Here is a 22794-nt window from a genome sequence, read left to right on the forward strand (position 1 = left end):
ACCAGGGACTGGAGGTAGGAAGGAATGAGGAGTTCTTATTTAATGAGTAGAGTTTCATTTAGGAAGATGAAAAGGTTCTGGAGGTGGATGATGGTGGTGATTGCCCAACAACGTGAATGGACTTAATGCAACTGAACTGTACATTTCAAAACAGTTTAAATGAGTTTTTAAAATCAAATTGTAAGATATTGTATCTTTTCAGGTAACTTTTAAGGTTCCAAGTTTAACAAGTTCCCACGATGCATATGGCATTACACAGAATCTTGGAAACAAATTATTTCCTTCTTGCCCTAGATACTTCAGAGGTAATCTCAGCTTCCTTCTTGTGAGCTATCTAGACCATGGACCAGCACCCTGAGATCTCTACTCTTAATTTACTGCTCTCCAGAAACCCCTGAGACTTTCTACGTAGCTGCTCACAGGAGTTGCCCCTATACTTCCCACCCCCACCCTGAGACCCTCTCACTCTCCCTGCTATTTCTTAACCATCCAGAAATTCTTGAGGGCTTTGTCACTCACAGCCTCATTCACCACTGCATTCAGGTCTGAGGATGTTTGAACGGAGCATAAGAGTTTGTATGTAGGGAAACGGAGTGTAGTGAAGTGGGAGTTTAAGGCCTCTTTGAGGATACTGTAACTAAAAACAGAGAGAGGATTAGTTTCAGTTTTGTCAAGTGGGTGGCTCTAAGAGGACAGCAGCATAAGTGGCCTACATGAATCAGCTATTTCATGTATTCATTCTTCAAAAACTTATAGAGGAGCCACTATGAGCCAAGACTTGTCATAGAGACATTGAAAAGATTCCAAGAAGTCCCAGACTAGTTGGGGAGATCAAATGGGCTCTAACTGTAGAACATAAGGTCCATAAGCAAGGCACAAATATGCACTCTTGGTTGCAAGGGCAGAAATATATTGAGCTTTAAGTAATAAGGAGTGTACTGGCTCACAGGATAGGAAAGTCCAGGGCAAGGTTGCCTTCAGACACAGCTGGATCCAGGCACTCAACATCTTCAGAATCTTCTCTCAAGTCTCTGTGGTCCTTGTTCTGGGGTAGGCTTACCTTTTGTGGTAACTAGAATGCTCTGAGTTTATTTTCTACTAGTTTAGCAAATTCCACTTAAAGAGAGCTATTTTCTAAGAGTTTCAACAAAATTCTAGAAGTGAGAGATGGGAAGATGGAGGAAAACAGGAAGTTGACTCTACTCAAACTATACAGACTAGGTGTGGAAGAGCCAGGTGAAGGGGAGGGGAAGATGTTTTTCAGTGGAAATGGAACCATCTTTACCAGAAGAGAGAATAGATCCTAGAATTTTCCTCACCACAGTATAGAAGTTTAGATGAGGTAGTGGCCTGGTACCCTGTAGTTTCCTAAGACAAGGCTTCCCAAAGGGACCAGTATATAAATTGGTCTTTAAGCCTTTAGGAATGGGTGGGATCTGGTCGTGGAAGGAAGAGAAGGTTTAGAGGGAAGGCCCACCCAGAGGAAGAACAGCACAAGAAATGTGAATACTAATCAGTGATTTTAGACGAGAAGATTATGTGTGATCAGTCCATTATTAGGTGATACAAGTTGGTCCAGAGAGAACAACCCTGAACTGAGGCAGGAAGCATCCCTGAGCCCTCTGAGCAGACCTGCCTTGGGACTGCCTCAGTCTTTCAGGAATGATAAAGTGATTTCCGGAAAATAAGCAGGGCTAGCAATGATGCAATTTTAAGTGAACTAAATGTCATATCACAGTCACTCTTCGTCAAAAACACACAAGAAAATACCTATAGAAGTTGCTGAGAAAGTTAAGCCATTCCTTAGGTTGGGGTATAATTTGCTGTTGGTGCTCTTAGATTTTTGTTTTCTTGTTTTGTCTTTCAGCGTATGGTGAGACAAGAGAGAACCTCGCCATTATGAGATTTCCGATGAGCCTTGTGTGGAAAAAAAACAGGTGAAAGAGCTCAATATCATCCTGAAGCACAAGATAACATTATATCAATACAAGAAAGTAATACTGAGGTCTTAGAAATAGAGTTTGGATATTTTCTTTTGTTTTACTTTTTTGCCTTTAAAAAATATAATAAAAGCCCACAAAGAGGATTATTTATGAAAAACAGAACTCCATGGCCTGCTTCAGCCATCATTAGGAGCACCTTTTCAGATACAAGTTGTTTTCCCAAAAATTCTTGAAAATTCTGAGAGGCTGTGTAATGTTGAATGCTTTCAAGCCTCGAATCAGGAACCAGAAAACAGCTCCAGGGCCTCGAAATGCTTCCAAATATCTAAGGTTTTCTTATTTAAAATTTTAAAATTCCTAGTGTATCTGCCTTGAACACCCCAATCCACAGTCATGAGCACAGGGAATTTTTATTTCATTGTGGACCCCCTCTTTATGGGTTAATTCTACATGGGAGGCAATTTTGATAAATGACAGATAACCATTGTTATCTAGTCCCTCCCTCAACAAATGCAGAGAACCAGGAAGCAGAGACAAAGAGATCCAAGAAACAAAACCAAAGCCAATGTTTATTCTTGATTTTTGTCACTACATCTTTTGTGCTTCCTTATCTTCCTCTACTATTAAATATATAATAACTGAAACTTTATTAATATACACATAAAGAAAACATGCGCAGCATGCGAGCATGGTAGGTAGTGAGCAAACACGGTTAGCGGCTGGTGTTGGCACCAGGGTTTATGAAGCAGGCCTCTGCATGATCTGCAGTGGGTTCATGCTGTTCCCAAGTGCAAAATCCTCCAACGAAAAGCAACATAAGCCACGTGGGGCTAAAGGAGGCTAATAACAACAAAGAGTTTCTGTTCGAACTAAGGGACAGGTCTGCGCTTTAACTTTTTTCCTGAGACTTAGCTTTGTTCTTTCCTCCAATAAATGTTTTAAAATTAGTGAAATACCAAAGGAGATATGGAGGAAGGAGACACGGGATGGAATTAGAAAAATCATAAATGGAATCCAGGATGCGCTGTGATGAATGACTGATTGATAGATCTCTTGACGAAGAAAAAAATGCACAGAGTATTTCATCAGCCCCTTTTTCCCTAAGAGGGAAAAGCACATACATTTTTGTGTTTGGATAAATAGCTAAGGCTTTTGCAGGGTGGAAAAGTGTCATGAGAAAATGGAAAATATCTCTAATGTCTATAGCACATGAAATATCTAAGAGTAATAAAATAGTAAAGGGCAAGAGGGTATATCATAAAAAATTATAGTGCACATGTTGGATGAAAAGCAAAATTATGGGATTAAATGGTTGTGTTACTGAAATAGCACTTGGTACATAGACTCAAACATTCCTTTTCATATTCAGTTTCTCAGAGGCTTGACTTCAGATGCCTGAGCACTTTCAACATTATGTTGGCCTTTATTCTTCTTTATCTGGAAAAACACAACTGCTAAAATTATACCTAAAAGAGAAAATTCAGAGTCAAATAGATGGAGTCTTAAAATGTACTGTCACATTCATTTATAAAGTAGCACCCGCATAGGAAAAAATGACTCATATAATTTCATTTTTGTTTGTGGTTCAACAAAGTTTCATTGTCCTGGTGATTAAGGGGTTCTAGGCATGGGCTTTCTTGGATAAGTAAGCTTACCACTTATCTTGTTGTCAGTAAGTATGTAACAAGTCCCAAGTCATATCGAAGCTGGTGGCTATCGCTGGGTCTCTATCAAGGAATATAGGACCTAATGCCTGCACTACCCTGAAGACTAAGTGTATGAGCATCGGACAGAATTCCTGAACTTCAGACACAGTCAATAAGTGTTGATTCCAGTTCTTCTTCCTCTTCCCTAGAGGAAGTAGTCCAATGAGAAAAACCAGAAAGCTGTTCTTAGACCAATTCACCTACCTAAAGCCTACTTTCACCATGTCCACATCAAGTATTACATTTTCTTTGCCGTCTTCCTCATCACTCCAGCTTGAGTAGACTACCTAACCTCTCTGGTTTCCCCCATCTCTGACCTCCTACAAAATTACATTGTGCATTTTAGCACTAAATGTATACTATAAATCAGAGACTTATCTGGAAAAGTAAGTTGTTTTTAAGAAATTAACCTGTCAGTAAGTTTACAAGAGGAATCATGGCAAAAAAAGACTGGTTGCTCGGAAGCCCATTAAGAATCTTGCAATAATCCCAACCCTCCTATTTTGAAAAAAGTAAGGATATGAAACTACAAGATCCTATTACTTCTATCTTTAGATCACCAAACTCATCCAATCTTTAACTTGTGGTAAAATTATGAGAGTAAATGGTCATGTTAGAACACCATGGCATATAAACTCAAAAATCCTTTCAAGATGAGAGGACAAATAGAATAAGAAAAGGCATAGAGGTAGAGGGGAGTTTGATAAGTGAGTAAACCTCAAAAGCCAGCTCAACTAGTATAAAAGGTGTGCACCAAACTGTGGTCCTCAAAGAGAAATGATGGTCACCATGCAATATTAGGATGTGTAATGGTCATGTCACAAAGGCCCTTCTATGTCATAATAATGAGGAATTCGAATGGAAGGGTATAAGGAAATGAGATCCCTTTTAGAGATGTGAATCAGAGTCCAATGTGGTAGATTGGATGGCAGCAGAAAAGACGAGATGCCAAGAGAGCAATTAAGAAGACTTAGAATAATCCCAGCTCTTCCTTTAAAAGAGAAAGGATGTGGAACTGTATAAACCCCTTTACACAGGTGAATTGATGAAGTGTCTACTTTTTATTTTTAATACATCATTTTTGGAGTATAATTGCTTCCCAATGCTGTGTTAGTTTCTGTTGTACAACAAAATGAATCAGCCATGTGCATACATATATCCCCATATCCCCTCCCTCTTGAGCCTCCCTCCCACCCTCCCTATCCCATCCCTCTAGGTTGTCGCAAAGCACCGAGCTGATCTCCCTGTGCTATGCTGCTGCATCCCACTAGCTATCTATTTTACATTTGGTAGTGTACATACGTTGATGCTACTCTCACATCACCCCAGCTTCCCCCTCCCCACCCTGTGTCCTCAAGTCCATCCTCTATGTCTACGTCTTTATTCCTGCCCTGCCACTAGGTTCATCAGTACCATTTTTTTTTTTAGATTCCATATATATATATATATATATATACATACATGTATATATATATATATATATATACACATACATGTATATATATATATATATATATATATACGTTAGCATACAGTATTTGTTTTTCTCTTTCTGACTTACTTCACTCTGTATGACAGACTCTAGGTCCACCCACCTCACTACAAATAACTCAATTTCGTTTCTTTTCATGGCTGAGTAATATTCCATTGTATATATGTGCCACATCTTCTTTATCCATTCATCCAATGATGGACACTTAGGTTACTTCCATGTCCTGGCTATTGTAAATAGTGCTGCAATGAACATTGGGGTACATGTCTCTTTTTGAATTATGGTTTTCTCAGGGTATATGCCCAGTAGTGGGATTGCTGGGTCATATGGTAGTTCTATTTTTCTTTTTTAAGGAACCTCCATACTGTTCTCCATAGTGGTTGTATCAATTTACATTTCCACCAACAGTGCAGGAGGGTTCCCTTTTCACCACACCCTTTCCAGCATTCATTGTAGATTTTTCGATGATGGCCATTCTGACCCATGTGAGGTGATACCTCATTGTAGTTTTGATTTGCATTTCTCTAATAATTAGTGATTCTGAGCATCTTTTCATGTGCCTCTTGGCCGCCTATATGTCTTCTTTGGTGAAATACAAGTAGCTCATGGAGCAGCAAAAAAACAAACAACTCAATTAAAAAATGGGCAGAAGAAGTATCTACTTCTAATACTTAACTTGTGGTGAGGACACCAGTTGAAAGAGGGTAAGGACTACAGTAGGCACTGAGCTGTTTACAAAAAAGAAGACAGGGAACTCTGCTGTCTAGCCAGGCCAGGGGCCATGGCAGAGTGAGGCCTGTGATGCAGTGGAATTATTCTGAGATAATAAAGAATCAAGGCCCACAGTCACGAAACATAAAAAGGGGTGTGTGCAAAATTTCAGGTATGCCAGCATCTCCACTGGAAGGCTAGCTTCTACCTATTCCAACAATGGCAGACTAGACCATAAGCTCTGTGAGTGAAGGATCTGTGTATGTCTGTCACTGTGTTCCCCACCAAGCACAGTGCCTGACACATAGCAGAGGCACAGCTACTGCATTTCTTTCTCTTTCATCATGAAAGCTTGGTAACTAGGCATAAAATACATTAATTTATTCTTTAAAGCCTCTTATGCTGTATTTCCCAAACTAACCAGCAAGGCAGTGATAGGTAGAGGGTGGTACTAAAGCAGTAGCTCCCAATCAGGAAAGTTGAATATGGTTTACTGGTGATCTATATTCTTGGTTATTGCCTAGATTGCCATTTGAGCAGCCCCAGACCAGCCCATGAAGTCAGACCCTGATGTGAGCTTATGTTTCCAAGGCCCAGAACAGAAATCCTTGAATCTGAGAAATTATACTCACCAATGACCAAAAAGGTGGTAAGGAGTACACCAACTGTCACGCCCACAGTGGGTATCCCAGGCATGTGACCTGCTGGTTGGAAACACCTATCTTCCACACACTTGCAGAAAGTAACTGAAAAACAGAATAATATTTCGTAGATAAATTTTCGAGCGAACAATTGCAGAATCCCATCTCAAAGACAAGAATTCCTACAAACTACCATATTGACAGACATTATCCCAAGTTGCCTGCAGCAAAATATCTACCTGGTAAAGAGACAGTCCCTTCCAAGGGTGGCCGACCACCATCATTGATGCGGACTGGGATGTGGTAAACTCTCTCCTCAAAGCCCGTGTGCTTGGTGGAGAGGCTGGCATGAGTTCCTGTCAGAATAGGGAAAAAATGACTGACATGAAAACACAACTGTAGGCCCCTGGATGAGCAGGAATAAAGCTCATCTCTGTATCATATAATACTAAAGTTGACTGGGAAATGGTTAGATATAAGTATGAGTTAAACTACCAAAAGTATCACCACTCCACAGGTACCCTCCATAATGTCAAAAAGGATGCTAAAGCATCCTTCAAGTTCTCAATTCATGACTTCTCTGTAGAAATGAATACTAAATATAGTAGGTTGTCATTACTCATGGTAGTTATGTTCTATATAGTGACTGCAAACACTGAATTAGAAAGAGAAAACATATTTGAAAAAATAACTGCTAACTTTTTTCCAAATTTGATGAAAAGTCTAAATCCTCAGATCCAAGAATACAGACAAATCTTAGGAAAAAGAAAAACGAACAAAACTACACCAAGGCACATAATACTCAAATTACTTAAAACTAGTGAAAAAGAAAATCTTAAAGACATCCAGAGAAAAAAGACACATGACATTCAAAGGAACGAAGAAGAAACAATACAATCCAGAACACAATGGAGAAATATCTTTAAAGTACTCAAAGAAAAAAGTTTAAAAGTAATAATAAGTTTAAAAATATTCCAGTCAAATGTTTTCTGTTCACTACAGAATTAAATTAGAAATCAGTAACCACATATATGAGAACTAAATAGCCCACTTCTAAATAACCCATGTGTCACAGGAGAAATCTAAAGGGAAATTAGAAAGTATTTTGAACTGAATGAAAATGAAAACATATCAAACTTTACAGAATACAGCCAACATGACACTAAGAGATAAATTTATAGCACCAAATGCCTGTGTAACAAAGAAAAAGTTCTCAATTGCCTCAGCTTCCATCTAAATAAAAATAGAACCAGAAGAACAAGCTAAATACAACATAAGAAGAATAAAGGAAATAACAAAGATCTGAACAATGAAATACAAAACAAAAAAATAGAGCAAAATCAATGAAACCAAAAGCTGGTTCATTGAGAATATATCAACAAAATTAATAACCTCTAGCCAGCTTGATCAGGACCAAAAAAGAGGCAAAATTTTCCAATATCAGAATGAGGTGATATCACTACATATTCTGCAGATATTAAAAGAATAATAAAATAACATCATGAAGAACTTTGTGCCAATAAATTAGACAAATCAAATGAAATAGAGAAATTATTTGAAAGATACAAACTAACAAGCTCAACCAAAAATAAATCTATAACTTGAATAGCCCTATATCTATTAAAGAAATTGAATTTGTAGTTAACTTATGGTAAGGACACCAGTTGAAAGAGGGTAAGGACTACAGTAGGCACTGAGTCCTACTGTAGAAAACTTTGGGCCAGAAACCTTCACTGGTGAATTCTATCAAACATTAAGGAAGAAATAAAAGACAATTTTACACAAACTTCCAGGTAATTGAAGAGGTAGAACACTTCCTAACTCATTCTATGAAGCCAGCACTACTCTGATACCAAAATCAGGCGAAGACACTGCAAGAAGAGAAAAATACAGACCAATATCCCTTATGAATATAGATAGAAATATCCTTAAAATTTTAGCAGATAAAATCCAACCGCATATAAAAATGCTAATATTTCACCACCAAGTAAGCTTTATCCCAGGAAGAGAAGACTGAATTAACATCCAAAAGTTGATTGATATACTTCTCCAATTAACAGACAAAAACAACAACAACCAAACCCCACATCAACCATACAATCATCTCAATAGATGCAGAAAAAAACCTGAAATTTTTAGCACCCATTCCTAATTTAAAAAACCAAAAAACACCTCTCAGCAAGTTAAGAATAGAATATAAAGTCCTTAGTCTGATAAAGGGCATCTACAAAAAACCTATAGCTAACTTTATACTTAATGGTGAAAGACTATGAATGCCTTCTCCCTAAGATCAGGAACAAGCTAAGTTGTTTCTGCTCTCACTACCTTCATTCAATATTGTCCTGAAGATTTTAGCCGCTAAGAAAGCAAGCTAAAGATATAAAAGCCATCCAGACTGGAAAGGAAATAAAACATAATTCACAGACAACATGACTGTCTATGTAGAAAATCTATGAAAACGTAAGATAAAGAGAGAGAGAGAACTTACAAGTGAGGTCAGCAATGTTATAGGCTACAAGATCAATATACAAAAATCATCAATTATATTTCCACATCCTGGAATTACTTAAAAATTTTAAATTTTTAAATATTTAAAATAGCACAAACATATGAAATGCTTAGGGGAAATTCTATAAGAACTATACATTGAAAATTAAAACACATTGCTCAGAGAAAGTAACGAAGACCTAAATAAGTGGAGACATAATCATATTCATGGATTGGAAAATTCAATTTTGTTCAGATGTAAATTCTCCCCCAAATTCAGCTATAGATTCACACAATCTCAATCACAATCTGCATAGGTTTTTTGGGTAGAAATAGACAAGTTCAATTCTAAAATTTACATAGAAATGCAAAATAAATGTTTTGAAAAACAACAAAGCAAGGACAGTTACACTACCTGATTTCAAGTCTTATTATTGAGCTGCAGTAATCAAAACATTAGAGTATTGCTATAAAGACAAAGAGATCAGTGAAACAGAAAAGAAAGTCCAGAAATACTCATATATATGTGGTCACTTGATTTTTGACAAAGTTGCCAAGACTATTCAATGTGAAAAGGATATTTTCAATAAATAGTGTTTAAACAATTAGAGAGACGTAACTGTAAAAGCTAAAACTATAAGACCTCTGGGAGAAAAAAAATTAGAAAAATTTAGTGACCTTGGCAAAAATTTCTTAATACCCAAAACAGTCACAAATTATAGAAGAAAAAAATCAGTAAACCAGATGTCATCAAAAAAATTTAATTTGCTCTTCAAAAGTCACTGTTACAAAATAAAAACATAAGCCATGGCCTGGGAAAAAATATTTATAAACATATATCTGACAAAGAACTTGAATCTAGACTATATAAAGAACGTTTATGACGCAACAACAGAAGCCAAACTGCTAAATATTTTAAGCAGGCACAATATTTGACCAGACACTACACCAGTGAAGATATATGGATGGCAAATAAGCATATGGAAAGATGTTCAACACCATTAGTCATTAAGAAAATATAAATTAAAACCATAATGAAATACTACACTCTCACTACAATGGCTAAAATTAAAAAGACTGAGCATAGCAAGCATTGGGAAGAATACTAAGCAACTAGAATTCTCATTCACTGGTGGGAATGTAAAATGTTACAGACTATTAGGGAAGCAATTTGATATTCTCTCAAAAATTGGACTGTATAGCTACCACATGATGACTTGTAGGTATTTAACCAAGAAAAATGAAAGCATAGCTCCTACAAAGCACTTGTTCACAAATGTTCATAGCAGCTTTATTTGAAATAGCAAAAATTGTAAGCAATTTAAGTAATAATCAATATGTTAATGAATAATAAATCATGACATAGTCATACAATGGAATACTACTCTACAATATAAAGAAGTGAAGTGTTGATATATGCAACAACATGGTGAAATCCCCAAATAAGTATACTAAGTGATATTCGCCAAACAAAAAAAGAGTACATGCTCTTATTTTATTTAGATAAAATTCTTGAAAATGCAAACGAATCTATAGTGACAGGAAGCAGATCAGTGATTACCTGGGGGTGAGGGATGGACAGTGTGGGGTGGAAAATAGGGATTGCAGCAGAGCATGAATAAAACTTTGCGGGTGGTGGAACTGTTCTTATCTGATTGTGCTGATGGCTTCAATGGTATATACATATATTGATTTTTATAAAATTGTATGTTTTAAATATGTGCTGTTAATTGTAAGTCAATTATATTTCAATAAAGCTCTTTTTGAAAATCATGATGAGCGGGTTTCCCTAGTGCGCAGTGGTTGAGAATCCACCTGCCAATGCAGGGGACACGGGTCCGAGCCCTGGTCCGGGAAGATCCCACATGCCGTGGAGCAACGAAGCCCATGTGCCGCACTACTGAGCCTGCACTCTAAAGCCCACGCGCCACAACTACTGGGCCCGTGCACCACAACTACTGAAGCCCTCATGCCTAGAACCCATGCTCGGCAACAAGAGAAGCCACCGCAATGAGAAGCCCGCGCGCCGCAACCAAGAGTAGCCCCCGCTCGCCGCAACTAGAGAAAGCCCGCGCAGCAAGGAAGACCCAACACAGCCAAAAATAAAAATAAATAAAATAAATAAATTTATTTTTAAAAAAATCATGATGAAACCTGTTTCTCAGCTGCCGCTGGAAATTTTGCAATGCTGCTCTGATTGTCCAACTATTCATGTACACTAAGAGAGATGTTGTGTATTAACGATCTTTCTTTCCTCCAAACCCCGGGGGCTTTCAACCCTCTGGAGAGCTTGCCTGTGCAAGTTTCCACAGCATGAACTTCCTTCCTGGAGCGTGGAAGAAAGCTCTGTGTTGAGTGCTGCATGCATACCAAGGCAAATAAAAACTCACTCCATCGCCCATCAGTGTTTTTCTCGATGTTCTTTTGACAACTCACCATTGATTTTGGAAACTTCCCAGTCTTTTTGTAAGGTTTCACTGCCAAGGGAAAATGTAAAGTGTCGACCCCGAAATGACTGCTGATCATCATCAGTGGCCTCGAAAATGAGACTTTCGGGTGCTTTAGGGGGATGGCAGAAGAACAAGCCTGTGTACTCCTTGGCCAGCCGCGGCGGGTTGTCGTTCACATCCACGAGGGTCAGGTGGAATTGCGCCACGGAGCTTAAGGAGGATCCACCTAAGGAATTGAACCATTGAAATAGGGTATCTGCTTTCTCATTCTCCTCTCAATAAGAAAGGATATTTCCTTTTCTTTAAACAAGAATTTACAATTCAGACCTAGTTTCATTTTCTGCTTAGAAAGTCTTGATAATAATAAGAATTATGTGCTAATATTTTATATACATTACTTCAAAACAACACTGGTGTACATTTACAGATGAGAAGACAGGTTCAGAGAAGTTGTGTGACTTGCCCAAGGTCACATAGCGGTAGAGAGGCTTCCAACCCAGGGGATCTGACTCTAGAGCCCACACCTTTAATTGCTCAACACTGACTTAGGCATGTTCGTTAAGTTTTCTAAGGCTCATTTCTTCAGCTGTAAAACGTGACTTTATGAGGATCTGACATGTATTCTTAGAAAATTGTACAGAGCCGTACAAATGTTATTTGCTGTGGTATTGTGGAGAAAATTTTGACCTCTGTAGCCTGAACAATTGGTAACTGTGTGATCATGGGCAAGTTACTTCTCAGTACCTTGGTTTCTTCATACATCAAATACGGTCAATAATAGTACCTACCCCCAGAGTGTTGTATGAGGGGTAAGTGCTTAGAACAGGATGGTCAGTACAACGTAAACACTTACTATTCTCATTCTCCCTGATGTTTCTAGAATTTCTGACTCCGAGCTGCTTCAATTCCAGTAAACCCTATTTGCCTGCTTTTCTTGTCGGCTGTCTCCTTAACCAAAGGAGGAAGTCATTTCATCAATGTGTATCATTTCAGGGCCAACAACTGCAAACAGAGCAGGGTTTTGAACCCTGGTTTTGATTCATGAAACTTCTAAAATGTGAGAGGCCTTTAGGACACATCTAAAGCGAAGTGCTGACACCACAGTACATTTTAGCGGAAGGGACAGCACAAAGGCTTAGCCAGAAACTTCCTGCTGATTAAATCAGGAACTTTTAAATTGAGAGTTAAATTTATAGAGTGTGATAGTGGTATGTGCTAGAAGCACATCAACTAGAAGTAAGAGAGAGAGCCAGTCCCCGACCTGCCTCAGCGAGGCCGGTCCACTCACACACACCATTCCAAGTTCGACACACGCTTCTGCATGTCTACCCTCATTGGTTTAACGTGACTGCAGTACTTTTGTTTTTCTTCATCTTTTCACAGACAGGGACCATTTTCATGATTCCCACCTATTGGACTGTTCCACATTCCAGCTCCCAACCCTGGGCTTCACATTTTGAAAGTTTCCTTCTTTGGTATAAAACTATATTTATTTAGTCATAATTTGTTCAATTCTAATTTTTTGGTAAACCAGGCAGATATATTTATTGTCTAATTAGAGGCTCTGACCAGCGTAAGATCAACAGAATCCCGACTCCAAGTTGGAAAATTCCATTTAAACGTAAAGAAACTCAGTGTTTTAATCACAAGCCTTATCCCTGGTAAGCATAATATTCCTGTGAGTTTATTTTTATAGATTATATAAGATTCAAACATCCTTGGCTTATCTTTATAATAAATCTTTCCTTTCAAAAGTTCACCCGGTTTCATCAAAACAGATATCCAGGGCCACCCAAATCTACCAAATCAGAATCTGCAAGGTGAATTCCTATCTGTATTGAACAAGCTCCCGGGTGATTCTGGCATATATAAAGTTGAGAACATTGAATAAAACATTTTATGTTTCAAAAGGATGAGACCTCGGTCACTGCAACTTAAGCCTGAAGGAGCAAGTAATAGTCTAGGTCAGCAGGGCAGTGGTTTGACCCTGCTCCCTGGAGAAACCCACAGCCACTTTGGAGGAAGGGAGGTAGCTCAGTGGGGACACAGGAACCTTCCTAGAAGCTGTGGTCCCTTCAGGACACCCCAGAGTAAGCAGCAGCCCTGAAGCCTAGCCAGCCTCCAGGTGCATCCCTGCCTGAAAGAGCCCTGCTACCGGGCACGGGGGTTCTCATCTTGAACAAAACTGAGGTGTGAGCACTTCTCTCCACTTTTGTACCCTTCTCATTTTTCCACTGTAAGATATTTTGACAATTTGACCCAGTTTCCCACCCACCTCACCCTCCTTCCCATTTCTACTGATGTAGCCTCTAATCATTTGTGTTACCTTTTATTATTTTTTAAATTTATTTATCTATTTAGGCTCACCTACTTCTGTTGCCACCACTTGTACCCGATACAGACTTTCAGCTTCCCTGTCCAGCGGAGCCACACTAAAGATCTCGCCGGTGACGGGGTCAATTTTTAGCCAACCTCTCTTGTCACCTCTTAATGAGTAACTTTAGCAAGAGAAAAGAGCAAAAGGAAGCCCACATTACTCTGCATGAAAATGTAAGATAGTTTATGCATCACTATGCTATTATATCAGCACTATTCCTTTCATATTACTGACAACATATTTAAAGAAGCATGATCTAATATTATTACTGCTTTATTTGTATACCATCTGCCTTCAAAGGGAGGATTTGTTCATCCTTACAAAGTGGTTTTTGTACTTGTTTTAAAAGAAAAGGTATAGTCACAAACCCTAGCAGAAAAAAAGTTAAACTTTTCTGGCAATCAAAGATTTTCAATTAAAACAACCTGGAATTATCTTTTAAAATTGATTAGCAAACCGCCCCCTCTCAGAAAACTTGAACACTCATTGGTGGAAATGTGTGAATGGGTGGATACTCAGAGGCTACTGGTGGGTGGCACAGTGAATTCCTCATTCAGCAGACATCTATTGAGGGCTTAGCAAACATCAGGCTGTGGACCAAGAGAGGAGATTACAAAAAGAGGTTCTAGGCCAGTGGAGGAGACAGACACAGAGACAGATAATTCCAGTAAAATGTGGTGAATACAAAGAGGCCATGTGGAATCCCAAATAAGTTAATGGGAACCAGAGAAGTCTTTCTGAAAGAGTAGATGTTAACTAAAGCAAGAAAAAGAAGGATGCTTCAAGCACAAGGAATTGTATGAACTAAGGCTGAGAGGCCAAGGAGTAGCTTAGGGTGTGGAGGCATCAGACATTCCAGCAGTGGTGGGATAAAATATCAATAGGACGCAGTGGATGGCAAAAGATGAAGCCAGAGAGATTGGAAAGAGCTGGATCATGAGTAGCAGTGGGCAGCCAGGGAATGGTGGTAAGCAGGACGGTGACCTAGTCATGTTTGTGTCTTCAGTGGAACTCATTGGTAGGTGTATGAAAGGTGAATTTGAGAGAGACAAGCCTAGAACCCAGGAAAACCAATTTCTATAGCCTTTTGGGAACAACGCATCAGAGCCATAAGGATGTCTATATCTTTAGGTCAAAGAATCCCACCTCTGGAAATGTTCTCCAAATAAAAAACAATTGAATAGAAGTTAAAAAAAAGAATTATATACATACATTCAAAACTTTTCTAGAATTAAAAAAAAAAAAAAAACTGGAAGCAACCTACATGTCCAGTAGTAGGAGAATGATTAAGAAGTTATGATGTGTTAGTTCAAATTAATTTTTCCCCAGTGTTAGAATATTCTATATGCCAAGCACTGTGTTAGGTTATGTGTATGGTCGGTGAATTAAAAATTCCTATGTAGTTGGGATTTCTGAGTGAGACAGACACCCTTTGGAGGGTTTTCAGAGGAGTCACATGATCTGATTTACTTTTTTAAAGACCCACACTCTGATTGCAGTGAATGGACTCAGGGAGGGGTGGAGGAGATGATTATGGTGACCTGGACCATTGCAGAAGTGGTGAGAAGCAGGTGGATTCTGGATATGTTTCAATGAAAGAATCTCTAATATTTACTGATACACTGGATTAGGAGCCATTGGGTGCTAATGGATTCTAAGTCTGTGGACCTGAAAGAAAGAAAAGAATTAAATTGCTCAGGCTTTGGCAGCTTTGGAGTCATCCTTAATTCTTAACTGACCCATTACTAGCATTCGAACTATTGATTATTCCTCATTCATGAAGTATTTTTTTTCGTTTGTCTCTTACAGGACACTCCCTTTCTCAGTCTTCTTTCTCATCTTCCTGATTTTAACTTAATAGTACATGCGTTATATCTTTTCCTGGATCCATCTGAGGAATGATCTTGAATGCCTTTGTTTTCTCCACTCATAAACTCAAGTTTTTACTCACTTGTCTCTGACTAATGACTTTCATAGCATTCTCATAAGGGAGATAGAAGTATTTGTTAAACAATAAATGGTTGTTAAATTAGGGACATTTTGTGCCCCATCATAATTAGTGACTCTGATATATGGAGTAATATGTACACTATCCATAGAGCACAACCCAAGTCTTCTTTCCTTTCTCATATTTGTCTTTACGAAAGGTGACAAGTGCTTGCAGAGCAAAACAGTAGGTGAGATCTTTACTCTGACAGACAATAAGAAAAAGGTCTTGGAACTGATTCCAATTGCCTAAATGATCGCTCAGTGGGAGGCAAAACTCCCCTTAAATGTTTAGAGGCACTTAAGGAATTGTCATTCATAACCACATGCATGGGTTTTAAGTCATGCTAAGATATTTGTCATGCCATGGACAGTAGGACTGATGTTATACAAGAGAAGCAAAAGATCCGGGTTCAAGTCCTATCTGTGTGCTTTTTAACTAGATGATCTTAGAAAGGTTATAGATATTGATACAGATATGGATACATACACATACATATGTTATCTTGGAAAAATTAATTATCATTGTACATATTTAAGGCAAATCTGTGTGGGTTCTATTGCACTGCAGAAAAAAAAAAAGATCGAGAATTGCTAAGATAGAAAGAGTTACATATCTTGTTTAACCTTCTTAGCCCATGTACTCATCTCTCCAGGGCTGAGTTCTGGAATGAGTCTTATTGCCCCAGACCTGCTCTCTGCAAAGCTGAGGATCCTATACAACCCCCTTTGAGAAGATTCCCTTCACCCTGTCAGATGGCTGAGTCTGCCCAGTCAGGTTTTTGCTTCATTCTTTTTTTAGAACTCCAGTCCGCCTTAGGGGCTGGAACGCTTCCCCAGACCCCGGTCCCATGAATGGTCCAGACAGAGGGCCTAGCTTTGGACAGCCCAGTCTCTAGACCCCACCTCCTGAACTCACCAGCTCTCAGCTGGGACCTGCAGTAGGCAGGCTGGGGTGCAATCTGGCCCGCTTCCCGCTTGCCCAAGCCTGGATTCTCACTGATGCCCCCCAGGGTACTGGCACCTGCCAGAACCAAGGGCAGATTCACCAAGTGCACTGCGACATGGCCTCAGATTGCTGGCTGCTCCCTTAGGAGAGAGTCCTGGAGTCAGGCCAGCTTCTCTGCCCCTCCCAGCCCTTCTTCCTCCCCACCATCTGTGGTCACAGCGCGCGGCTAGGACTGCCTAGCGCTGCTCTCCTCTACCTTATGTCCAGACCTTCCGGATCCTTGGCAGTCACGTTGCCCACTTTAGTGCCTTTAGCCACATCCTCACTGACTTTTGCTTGGTATACTTGTTGGGAAAATTGTGGTGCTTCATTCACATCTGTCACAATAAGTCTGAATGTAGCAGAAGAGCTGGCATTGTACTGTACACCAAGCACCAGAGGCTCAGGATTTTCTGCTTGGAACACAATATTGTGAACGGCTACTGCTTCAAAATCAAGAGGCTGTGTAGGGGAAAAAAAGAAGGAAAATTAATTGGGGGATAATTAGCTCTCTTAAGATTCATTCCCTATGTTCCTTGAAAAACGCTTACAGAGCAGCAGTTCTTAATCTAGTGTCAGCAAAAACTTACTTTTCAGGATAATAGAGCCATGGAAAAGTTTTTGCTGCAGGACTTCTCAGGACTTTTAAGATGCTAATGTGTGTTCTGACTCTCCTAGAAGAGGAAATCAATGCAGCACTCCTCAAATTTATTAACCCTGGAGTAATTCATTCATTCAGCAGAAACTTACTGATTCTCTCAAGACGGTTCTCAGAAGTCATTGGGAAATGCTTATGCAGAGATTTTCACATTGGTGGAGGATGATTTCCCAGAAACCTCAGAACTCAAACCTCAAAATAAAAGACTTTAAACTCATGGAGGGTGGGAGAGGTTAGCAGAGACAATCAAGAAATCGATGGTCTGCTCTGGTTCAAGCCATGTCGGACAGGACCAGGAATGAAAATCAAGAAACTAATTTTGGTTTAGTTTGAGGAAGAATTTAACGGTTAGGGTTACCCAAGACAGAAAGAGTTGCTTCAAAAAGCAAGTTCGTAACTCTGGAAGCTTTCAAGAATAGGCTTAAACAATACATGTCAGGCTAGCATAAAGGGACTTAAGTATCATTTAAGCAATTGGTTTTTTAAAAAATATCACCCAAACAATTGGTTTACATTCTTTTAAGGTTTCTCTCAAGGCAGAGTCCATAATTCTATGGGGAAAAAGTCCTAATCCTAGAGACCTGCTGAGGAGTGAGACAGACCCTAAAGTAGGGCTTCTAAAGGGGGAAAAAGGGGCTTCCTGGGATCCATGAACTCCTAGAAACCAAACTCTAAATATTGTATTGTTAAAAAGAAACAGGAGGCCCAAAATGGGGTCACTTGTGCTAAACCCCATGTCAACAAACCAAAACTTAATACCTAACCTAATTACAGTCTCAACCCCTGCCCAGAAATGCAACCTTTAACTAATCAACCTGGAATTACCTCATCAGAACTAGTGAGGTAATCTGCCCAATAGGCCCTTTTGTTCCCTTTAGGAGGGCAACCTTGCCTGAAACAATGCATTCTTTGCTAATAATTTCCTTTTTCCACCTCCTTTCTGCCTTTAATAACCTCTCCTTTTCTACAGCTTGGCAGAGGTTCTTTCTATTTGCTAGATTGCTAATGCCCAATCCATTAATTGTTTACTAAAGCCAATTGGATCCTTAAATTTCCTCAGGTGAATCTTTGTTAACAAATTTGGTGGCAGTGGTGGGATTGAAGGAGACTTACAACAGCTTTGAGGACAATGAGAAACACAGGTGTGGTACCCCTCAAAAACTCTAAGTTCACCGTCCTTCTTGCCATTTCTAAGAGCTGGGGGTAAACCCCTCTGAGCTCCACTCTCTTTGTGTTTAGCTCCTGATCCAATTGGCTTTCCAGTCCAGGGCTCAGTGGGTCAGCTTGAGCTGGCAGATGGTTCCATGCAGAACCTGAGTCGCTAGCCCTTGGTTCTGTCTGAAGTTCCCCTCGGTTGTGTAGAATTCCTTTCCCTAGTTCCACTCCACATTCCCCATTTACTGGAGTCTGTTGACTTAATCCACGCTGGGAATTGCTGATGGTGTGCACAGCCTTCTCTTGGTCAGTCTGCAGTAACATCTCTTGGTTACCTCTGGTGTGTTAAGGTGTACATGTTTGTTTGTCTTATTTTGTATAGATAAGGGCTATTGCTAGCAGAGATCTCAGAAGCCAAAAAAAAAAAAAAAAAAGAAAGCTGCAAAATTTGGTGGGTACATATGGAGCATTTAAGGGCTGTTAGAGTGCTCACCACCTAACTCAAAGACTCCTGTATTAGGATAAGTTGGTCATAGAACAGGTTAGATTGATACAGACCACCTGCCAACCTAAAGAAAATTTCTGTGCAACAAGGTACAATACATGGTAAAACAATGCACAATCCCCAAGTCAGTGGCACAGGCCTTTTAGGTATTAGTTCAGCATAGCTAATGGGATCCATAAACTCTAAAGAGTTAAGTGTGCCACCTTCCAGCATACTTGCTTATTTTATGTCTAAAAACTCTGTCTCAGGAGCTATAAATACCTACCAAAAAATGGCCAAAATTTTACTAAAGACAACCGAGAATTTTGTGCATAAGAACTTGGCTTGGTAACCATCGGATTGAGGTCCCAAATATGGCTGAACAGAAAGTAATGGAAGTTGAACTCCATTTGCTGCTAAGGGTCCTAGCAAACTGCTGCCAGCCCTCAGGGGAATGACAATGACCATCATGAGGAACGTTCCAATTAGATAAAAGCATTTAAGAATTGCACTTAAAATCAAGGAATACCTATTTTAATTGGCATGCAGAAGCCTCCAAAAGACTTAAAAATTCCAAAATAGTGTCATTGAAAATTTCATTGCAAGAGGCTAATAAAAAATTAGAGATATAAAAGGTACCCAAAAAAGACTATAGGACTGACATAATTCCTAGTGTTCCCCTCCATCCTCCTTTATTAGAATATTCATTCTCGTAATTTTCTGTCTGAATTGCCTCTCCACTCTGAAGAAACTATTAATTAGTTACCTTTTATTAATAAAATAAGAGCTTGGCTTGGCTTTCTGCCTACCTAGGGCAAGCAGGCTGTCAGTTTTTTCCCTTCGCTATCTTTGGGAGTAACTCAGGATCTTGGAAAGGTAGTAACCTTTGCACCTTCTTTGAGGATACCTCTTGGGTCCATGGAGTTCTTTAATACTGCCAGAAACATTTACCATTTAAACAGGCTGAACACTGACAAGCTATTTATGATGTCGTTTAGGTTTCAACCCAATTCCTTGAGGAATCAAGAGCAATTCTTTTCATCTTACAAATCTTTGCAAAACTAGATATGCAGCTCTAGAGGCGATTCAAAGTTCACCTATTCCTTTTACCAATCATCTCCAAACCTCCCCTATTTTATCTTAAAAGGCTTATAACTTGCATTCTTTCCCTGTGCCTCTGAGATGTAAATGTTAAAGTACAAACTTCAGGGAGGTAAGTTTTATCAGAAGAAAAGCAAAAAGGGGAAAGGTCATTTGAAATTTAGGACCAAAAAAAGCAACTTAAATTCAACTCTTTTAATAACTATTAAAACAGAAGCGATAAGGTCTCTGCATCCGTCTGTATGTTCGTGTGTGTCTACATATACATGTGTTGCAGATGTATGGTATTGCTAAAACTCATTTACAAAAGAGTTCTAATTAGCTGGCTTAAACAAACAAGCATTTATATAAATTTAGTCTTCATAGAAAGTCTTAAAAATATAATAGAGGCTAATCCAAATGTTTTTCAGATTTATATATTCTGGGAAAATATTTTATATCAAAGTTAATTTAAAGTTGCTGGTTTGATTAAAATAGAATGTGTCTAGAATTACACTGAATATAATACAGGCACACAAGTTTTATTCTACATGGGTTTATTAGTCAAATAAGTCCATGTTATCTCTGTTACAAAATTTGTCAGCAAAAAATTTAAAAAAAAAAATAGCTTGGGGTGATGGCTGACTTTGTCTAATGTCTCATGAAGTTTTCATGGGTAATCTAAACATACTAGTTGGGAGCAAGTGATTTAGATAGATGGAAGTGGGATAAGAGTTTTTAGGTAAACTTTTTTCTGCAATAATTATATTTTATGGTATGTGTACTTAGTCTCCCAAATCTCTTTAATAACTTACACCCTTAGCATTTTGCTAAATTAAATGATAGAAGTTCATTGAATATCTAGATCACTTCTAAATAATATAAAATACTAAAACATTAATTACTGAACATAGATTTTTTACCTACTTTTGGTTTCCTTTTGCAGAGGAACTAAAGATATTTGGCTCTATTAGTATATATGGTTTGTGCCACATTACAAATTTTACTATGAAGAAGCATGTATTTCTAAAAATTATGAAATGTATTCACAAATTTGCTAATCTAAAGAATGCTAGTGTAATAGTTCACAACTGCTTACTAAGTTTTCACTATAAATTAAGGTTTCTAAGGGTTTAGAATTCTAATATATGCAATTTAAAATAATAAGAAACAACTCTGTATGCAAGGAAAATTGGATGTGTTTTTTGTTTTGGAGTTGGTTTTTTTTTTTTGGTTAAAAGGGTATGAAGTATGGAGATACATTTTGTTGAGGGAAATAAAAGTGATTTTGCTCTAAAGTAAAACTAGTTATTTCAAAATGGGAAGAAAAAAAAAGGACAAACTATGGACATAGGAAGTTAAGAAGAATGAAAGAGAAAAAGAAAAAGAGAGGAAGAAAGAGGAAATCTTGTGTGGTCAAGTTGGTTAAAAATTAAATTGTTATTATAAGGGTTTTAAAATAAGATTTAATACCAGTAGTATACTTATGTAAAACTAAAACTTAATTTTCTTTCCTCTGTTAAAAGGACAAAGTTTTATTAGATTTACTAATAAATGAGATCTACTCTTAATAAGAAATTTAAACAAAATTTTTTCTTTACCTTTAAAATAACCTGCCTGGAAAGCAAAGATTTTGTGTTTTATCAAAATAACTTTTTGGGTTTTATATCTTTATTATCAGGTCTTTGATTACTTAAGTAAACTGAGGCTTCTCAATATTAAAAGAGCAAAGTTTGGCTCAGAAGTATGTAACTTATTGCATTTGCTCTTGAAATCTTTTATTGTCACTTTGGATAATTAAGTGGATAATTAAGTATTGTTTCATAATGATCTGTAATCCTTTTTAGCCAAGTGTCCAAAACCTTTTGAAGTTTTTGGCAAACTTCCCCAAATCAAGTTCTAAGTGAAGTCTTTTTGACCTGGAAATAACTTTGGGATTTTCCAGAGGGCCTTTGGAAAAATCAGAAAAGATTTCTTCTTTCTCCTTATAAAAAGAGAGATGTTACACTAATTAGGCTTATTTGATATGTTAAATTACATGGGAAAAATCATCAAACAAGTAATACCGAGCCTTCTTTATGTTATATTTGTACAGGTACATGTTATAAGTGTTACAGAAATGGGATAAAATTCCTGGAAATCTATTATTTCCTGGTATGATGTTATCAGTCATAATTGTAATTATTATCTTAAATATTACATATTACAAAAATAACCAAATTTCCTTGTCAATTCCATTATAATGAATTCTCATTAGATCTTTAATAACGGGCATTTTAAGGATTTTGTCATTTACAGATAGTTAATTTTTTTATTCTAATGCTTTTGCAAAAATGTTCCTACAAAATTGCTTCATCTTCAGAGAAATCCATAAAAAGGACTGACAGGTATTCTAGAATACAGGTTTCTGATCATTTTAAGATCATAAAACTAAACTGAGTAAGAATTTCCAGAACTAGTGGAAAAACTAGATTCAAATAGAGCAAGTATTAATTACATTGGATTAAATAAACTGAGGAGGATGATTGATTATAATTTGTATGACTTTTAAAACACTGCTGGTTCCTTAATGTTTTGGTTTTCCAGATTTAAAGAAATCTTTTCTCTTAAGCTATTTATGACTTACAGCAATTGAT

General features: G+C 38.0%; 1 protein-coding gene across 7 annotated transcripts in view; it reads right to left on the minus strand.

The window, feature by feature from the left end:
* Positions 1-3308: 3308 nt before the first annotated feature.
* The window catches only part of CDH17 (cadherin 17), a 76798-nt gene continuing 57312 nt past the window's right edge, over positions 3309-22794 (minus strand). For 4 of the 7 annotated variants that reach the window (XM_068525657.1, XM_068525656.1, XM_068525654.1 and 1 more), the window contains 6 exons: positions 16999-17243; positions 13798-13928; positions 11417-11656; positions 6733-6849; positions 6485-6598; positions 3309-3409 (listed from right to left, as the gene is read on the minus strand). In XM_068525657.1, coding sequence (XP_068381758.1) covers positions 3309-3409; positions 6485-6598; positions 6733-6849; positions 11417-11656; positions 13798-13928; positions 16999-17243 — 948 coding nt within the window. The remainder of the gene's footprint in view (positions 3410-6484; positions 6599-6732; positions 6850-11416; positions 11657-13797; positions 13929-16998; positions 17244-22794) is intronic. The other 3 variants (XM_068525659.1, XM_068525655.1, XM_068525658.1) reach the window with 3 other exon arrangements.

The sequence above is a fragment of the Eschrichtius robustus genome, chromosome 17 (assembly GCF_028021215.1).
Source record: "Eschrichtius robustus isolate mEscRob2 chromosome 17, mEscRob2.pri, whole genome shotgun sequence".
Lineage (NCBI taxonomy): Eukaryota > Metazoa > Chordata > Mammalia > Artiodactyla > Eschrichtiidae > Eschrichtius > Eschrichtius robustus.